Source organism: Artibeus jamaicensis, unplaced genomic scaffold (assembly GCF_021234435.1).
Source record: "Artibeus jamaicensis isolate MK-2021 breed Jamaican fruit bat unplaced genomic scaffold, CSHL_Jam_final contig_2259, whole genome shotgun sequence".
Taxonomy (NCBI): domain Eukaryota; kingdom Metazoa; phylum Chordata; class Mammalia; order Chiroptera; family Phyllostomidae; genus Artibeus; species Artibeus jamaicensis.
In genome coordinates this window covers 4551336-4557335 of record NW_026521468.1, presented here as the reverse complement: position 1 = coordinate 4557335, position 6000 = coordinate 4551336, and the positions used below count along the sequence as shown (strand labels likewise).

General features: G+C 60.2%; 1 protein-coding gene across 1 annotated transcript in view; it reads right to left on the bottom strand.

Annotated features, from left to right (window-relative positions):
- Nucleotides 1-790: 790 nt before the first annotated feature.
- The window catches only part of TTYH2 (tweety family member 2), a 28605-nt gene continuing 23395 nt past the window's right edge, over nucleotides 791-6000 (bottom strand). Inside the window, exons 11-14 of the mRNA XM_037167280.2 lie at nucleotides 4752-4894; nucleotides 3916-4101; nucleotides 3483-3561; nucleotides 791-1820 (exon numbers count right to left, since the gene is read on the bottom strand). Coding sequence (XP_037023175.2) covers nucleotides 1740-1820; nucleotides 3483-3561; nucleotides 3916-4101; nucleotides 4752-4894 — 489 coding nt within the window. The 3' untranslated portion in view covers nucleotides 791-1739. The remainder of the gene's footprint in view (nucleotides 1821-3482; nucleotides 3562-3915; nucleotides 4102-4751; nucleotides 4895-6000) is intronic.

The window sequence follows — 6000 nt, the reverse complement described above, 5'->3', positions numbered from 1 at the left end:
AGTCCCCGCCCCCCCCCCCATGCCCACAGCGGAGGAAATTAGACACTGAGCACACGTTTTAGTAAAGTGGTTTATTTGTCCTCCAGGTGGGGGTGCACGTGCACCAAGCAGAGCTGTGCCCACCTGGCTCCTTGGAGCACCTTGCAAGGGTTCTGGTTTAGTTTACATGTTAAAAACAACTCTCTAGTGGCCAATAATGAAAGATTACGAAGCAACAGCTTGTCACAGTTTCTACCTGCCCGACGTGGTAGCCACACAAAGGGATGTTTATGGCAGACCGTTCATACAAGTTAATGCAGCTGAGTCCTGGCTGCCCTGTGGCCCATTGTTGTGGGGGCTGGGCTGGGGGCTGAGACCCATGCCGCTGTCATTGTTTTGATGCAGATAGAGCCCCTGTCCCAAGCCATGCCACCCTGTCCCTGCTTTGGCGTGTGAGGCCGTGGAGGCTTCAGCGCTGGGCCCTCCGACTGGGCAGGGTGTTGGCAGCAGCAGACCCTACTCTGGCTCCTCAGCCGGCAGAAGGATGGGTCATTATTTTTTTCTTGGTTACCAAGCTCCCTCTCACCTTGCAGGTACAGCGCAGGGATCTGGGGCAAGAGGACGGGGGAGGTAAGGCTAAAACCTTTACTGACAAATTCACCTGCAGACAAGAGGGAAGGGGACGCTGGCCTGGTCATTCATTCCCCTGGAGGCGGCTGTTCGTGCTGTTTGCCCTTCCTTCCTCTCTTAAAGGATCGGTTGTGGGGGGCGGGGGATGCACCCAGTTCCCATCAAAAAGCAGTTTAGGACAGGAAGTCTCGCTGATTTTTATTTTATTTAAAAATCCCCTCTCCCCCACCCCCAGATCCTTAAAGAACTGGCTGGTGGTGGCAAACTCTGAAAAGGAATGGCAGACAAATCAAGTGTAAGGAATGAGCCCGAGTCCGTTGTAGAAACTGGGTGTGCTCCGAGATTCAAGTCTTTGGACAAAGTATTTAAAACACGGGGTGGAGGGGGGAAGAGTTACAGTTGCGTTCAAAGTGTGTGTTAGTACCTGAGACCGCCCCTACCTGTGGCGAACAAACTCACAGCATCGCTTTTGGAAGGGAGAGTTGCAGAAAGGCCAGCAGGATGGGGAAGGCTTTCGCCCCCCTTCCCGCCGGGCATCACTGTAGAAACCCACCAGGGTTGGTCCCCCAGCCCTGGGGCCACCTGCTCCCTCCCCAGAGCTCTCCAACCCCTTCCCTCTGTGGCTCGGAAGAGGCCACCAGGCCCTGGGAGACCGATTTGGACAGTTTCTGGTCTCACTGGGAATACCACCTTCCTTAAAAACATCTCCCGATCAGCAATTCCACCTTTACCTACAGAAAAATGCTGCCATCCACGTGGCCAGAGGGTGGTCGCTGGGACCCTGGGGCCTGACCCGGCCCCTCCTCACTGTTCTGCCCCACCCCGAAAGGGTGGGGCGTAGGGGTGAGCTGAGCCAGGCTGCCTGTGTAGGGACAGCCAAGCAACTGGGGGACACTTCTGGTGTGGAGAGGAGGCCGGCAGAGGGAGAGGCTGGTCTTCCATCTGCCCGGGGGCAGCCGCGCCCAGGATGATTCTGCCTGACTCTCAGTGGCCCCTCTGTGGGAACAGGGTCCTCCCGGTCCTGAGACCAGTTTCCAGATGCCTTTGGTTTCCACTGAAGAAACGCAGCTCTCGTGTGAGTCCGTGACAAACCAGAGCGGGCCAAGGAGGCAGCGCCCTCTGAAAGGCGGTTAGGCCGGGAACTCGCGGCCGTAGTGCCTCGGGTGTTCATCCGCCAGGGACAGGTAGGTGGCCCTCATGCTGGGAGTGTACTGCGGGAGAGAGAGGAGGGGACAGTCGGAACAGGGCCACACCACGTCACCAGTCACAGTGGACCCTGTCCTAGCGAAGGCACCAGGAATTCCTGAGGAAGAGAGAGCCGGACCAGTGACAGTTAGCCACAGTGGTCAGGGACCATGGTTTTTTTATTTTTTAAGATTTTTGAAAGAGAAGGGAAGGAGGAAGAGAGGGAGAGAAACATCGGCCAGGTGCCGCTCTTACACGCCCCGACCAGAGGCCGAACCTGCAGCCCAGGCGTGTGCCCTGACCGGGAGTTGAACTGGCGACCTTTTGCTTTGTGGGACACCCCACCAACTGAGCCACACCGCAGGGCGGGCACCAAGTTCTAATGACAGGGCATCATGGGGACTGGAGGAACTAGAGTGGCCCGGGAAGGCTTCCTGTCTGAGGTGTGCCCGCCCCAGGGACCAGCAGGGACCCCCGGCTCCCAGCCTCAAATGCACGGTGCCCGCACTGACCAGCCACTCTCCCTCCGAGGTGCCTGCTGAGTCCACCTGGACTCGACCTTGCTCCCTGTTCTTGAGCCTTGCAAGTAAGGTCAGTCCTTGCTTGTCCCTGCTAATGGCAGAGACAGTGGCCTGGATCTTTCAAAGCAGAAGGTCATCTGAAAGTCATTTCTATTTGGCATTGTGGTGCTTTGAGTAATTTATTCCTCACAGCAGCAGACGCCCCCTCATTATCTGCGCTCAGATTCACGTGATAATCAACCCGCATTCCTGGGTCCCCTGCAGCTGGTGGCAAGGAACGGAACTGGGGAGGCTTCCGGTTAGAGAGAAAAGCTAGGGGGCTGTTTCGAAGGTGCTGACTTCCGCCCACCCACTCTCCCGGCCTCGGGGGCCCTGGACTGAAGAGCTCACCTAGGTTTAGTGCTGTTTCTGAAAGTTCAGTGGGGGAGGCGCCCAGGGCAAGAACTGCCAGGTGGGGTCACGGTCACACAGGGAGAGACGGATGGCTGGTCAGAGCAGCTTCTCCACCTCAACGCTAGGGACCCTGGGGCCGGCCACTGTTCGCGGTGGGGGCCATCCCATGTGCTGCAGGGGCATAGCAGTATTCCCGGTCCCCGGCCCCCACGAGGTGCCAGAAGCAGCTGCTCCCAGATTTGAAAACCAAAATGACAAGAGACATGGCCAGACTTCCCCTGGGGACTTCCCCTGGGGGGCACGATCGTCAGGTGAGGCCCACTGCTCTGAGGTGCACCTCAGCACCACCTGCTCCACAGGACCTTCGTGGGGCAGCGGGGACGGTTCCCCCTCTAGGTCCCTCCTGAAGTACCAGTGACACTTATTATCAGCAGCTTTGCTGGCTGTCCCCTCCTGCAGGCCATGAGCTTCTTGAAGACCGGGGCTGGGTCCCATCTCTTCCACCTGGGTCTGGCGCTGTGCTTTTCGCCAGGAGCCCTTGCTGGACACCATGAGCATCCTGGTCCTCAGGGACCAGGCCTGTGTCACTGATCCCATGGCCCTGGGTCTCCAGTGCTCCTAGTTTATCAACTGGACGATCCCTTCCAAACTGCCTGCAGGGGGTAAGTGAAGGGCCTTGTCTGGCTGAGTGAAGGCAGAGGCCCCTCCCCGAGAGGCACCTGGCGCAAGGACCCCTGTCCACCCCCGCCCACCCGTCGTGGGAGCCCGAGTTACCGTGGGGGGCGGGGAGCCTCTTCCGATGAGCGGCGTGTTCTCGTAGCGGGGGTTCCCGCCAAAGAGCACAGCTTGGTTCCTGCGGGGCAGAGAGGAGAGCTCAGTACGGGGAGGCATGGGGAAGGGACTTGGACTTCCACAGGGGGACCTGTGGGAGATGCCGGTTCTCGGCCCCGAGACCCACCCCGTGGGCTCCTGGAGAAAGGCCTGGCATCTGTACGGTAAGATCTTCACCCCACACACGTGTGCGTGCAGGGGTCACGTGACTAAATGCTCGCTGGCTGCCTCCCTCCCTCCCAGGCATTCCAGGCTGCAGCGAGGGGACCACCGCCCGCCTTTGACGCCTTCCTCCCTGCCTGGCTCCCCGGACCTGCAGACCTCTCTCCCCTGGGCCAGGCCATGCGAGGGGGGCCCCCGGGGGCCCCTGCCGTACATGTACTCCGAGACGGGGGCGTTGGAGACGGTCTGGGCCGGGGGCTGCAGGCTGGTCTGGCTGCCCAGGCCGCTGCTGTAGCTGCAGAAGCTGTGAAGCTGCCCCCGTGCTGGGTTGTGGGCGGCGATGCGCCGGGCCTGGGGGTTGAAGGGGTCGTCGTCATCGATGTCATCGTAGTCTCTGTCCCTACAATGACACACAGGACACGGCTGACCATGAAGGGCGAGAGAAGCTCCAAGGCAGTGGGGTCCCAGCCCAGGACGCTCCCTCTGGCCACAGGTGTGTCCTTGAACTTCCTCTGAGACACGGTTCCCGGCTTTGCCTCCCACAGATCACTCGTTCTCAGTTCACATCCGCCTCCTCCAGGCAGCCCGCTGTGCTGACCACATGCACTGACCCTGCCCAACCTGCTTCCTCTTGTCTGATCTACCACCTCGTCCCCGTCTATGTCCCCAGTGAGACTGTAGGTCCCTGGTGACCGTCCTACAACCTGTGCTCCCTGGCTTGCTGGGGGCTCCCCACCCAGCAGTGGAGCCTCTCCTCACTCACCTCATGCCACAGAGCCCTGCGGAGGAGGAGAGGAGCAGCGAAGGATGCCAGGCTGTGGCATGACGCTGTCCCCAACCTCGGACCCACTCCCGCCCGGGATCCCCAGAAGCCCCGCTTTTCGGGTCTGTTTGGACTCTCGGGGAAGCTTCGGCAGACAGCTAGGCAGCTTGCTGGGGCCGACGCCTGGGCCCTCGGCTGCTCTGGGCCCTCGCAGGTTATCAGCCCTCGGCTCAGGCAGAGCAGAGCCTCCCACTGCTCCCCAAGGACGTCCCCTCCAGGCAGCCCACCTGGTGGTAAAGCGCTTCCAGGCCCGCAGCCCCGAGCAGGTCATGGTGGAGAAGGCCAGGGCGGCCAGGAGGGAGAAGAGGCCGAGGAAGAGCAAGCCCTCGATGCCGTCGTAGCAGATGCCAGTGAGGGCGTCCAGGTAGTCCTGGAGGAGGAGGGACACGCGGTGGGAAGGGAGCCGGGCGCAGCCTGGGCCTGCGCTTGTCTCCAGAAGCCCCTCCGCCTCAGCCTGGCCCCGGATCTCCCCCTTCACATCCTCAGCACCCTGACAGCCATTAAGGGCCCACACTCTGGAGCCCAACACAGTGGAGCTCCTTGGGGTCACTCTACAGACATTTGCTGAACACCTACTATGTGCTAGGCAGTGGAGGGTTGACTCTGAACAAGGACGGCCAAGTTGTGGGGGTCTGGGTAGGGCAGCCAGAAGAGTGGGGTGTTTACTCTGAGGCCAGGGGGGCAAGACGGAGCGGACGGCGCCTTGAGCAGTGACACAAAGGGACAAGCTTGGCGGGTTCAGGAAAGAGGACCCAGGCCAACAGGAGATGGGCTGAGTTGGTGCTGGGTCGTCCTGGGGGCTGCAGGGTAGGGGAGGAGTTTGCAGTTTATCGTACCATGACGGGAAGGCAGCAGAGGGTTTGGGGTGGAAGGGACGTGATCCAGTTTGTTTTTAATTTAAACTGCTCTGCTGCTCCACATGGAAGGACACGGGTAGGAGAACACTGGAGACCAGGCAGAAAATCGGGGCCCGGGTGGGAGCTGTAGAGCGCGGTATGGACGGACTCGGGACATGTCTGAGAGGGCAGCTGCTAGCGCGGGCTGAGGGGCTGCCCGGACGTGGGCAGGGCGGGAAGGAGGGTCCGGGGTGATGCCTGTGTGCTCAGCTCTTAAGTCAGAGAGACAGGACCCAACACCCAAGCTTGACTTAGCAATTCTGGAATCTCCGGTGAGTCGTGCACACTCGTTTGTCTGTCTGTCTATCTATCTGTCTGTCCACTTACCCAGCACATATCTACAGACACACAGAGAGAACTATCCATCTCTCCACCTATCCATCCACACACGCTCCTCATCTGTAAACCTCCCCACACAGTGACGTGTGCTGTGTGGCACAACTGTGAGGACTGGACGGCACGTCGACACAACACACACAGGACAAGGTGCAGAGCAGAACCAAGTCCAGTCAGAGGCAGCCGTGACCATGAGCATGACCGTTTGCCCTGTATCCGCCTGAGATGTGAGAGCTGTCAGTGC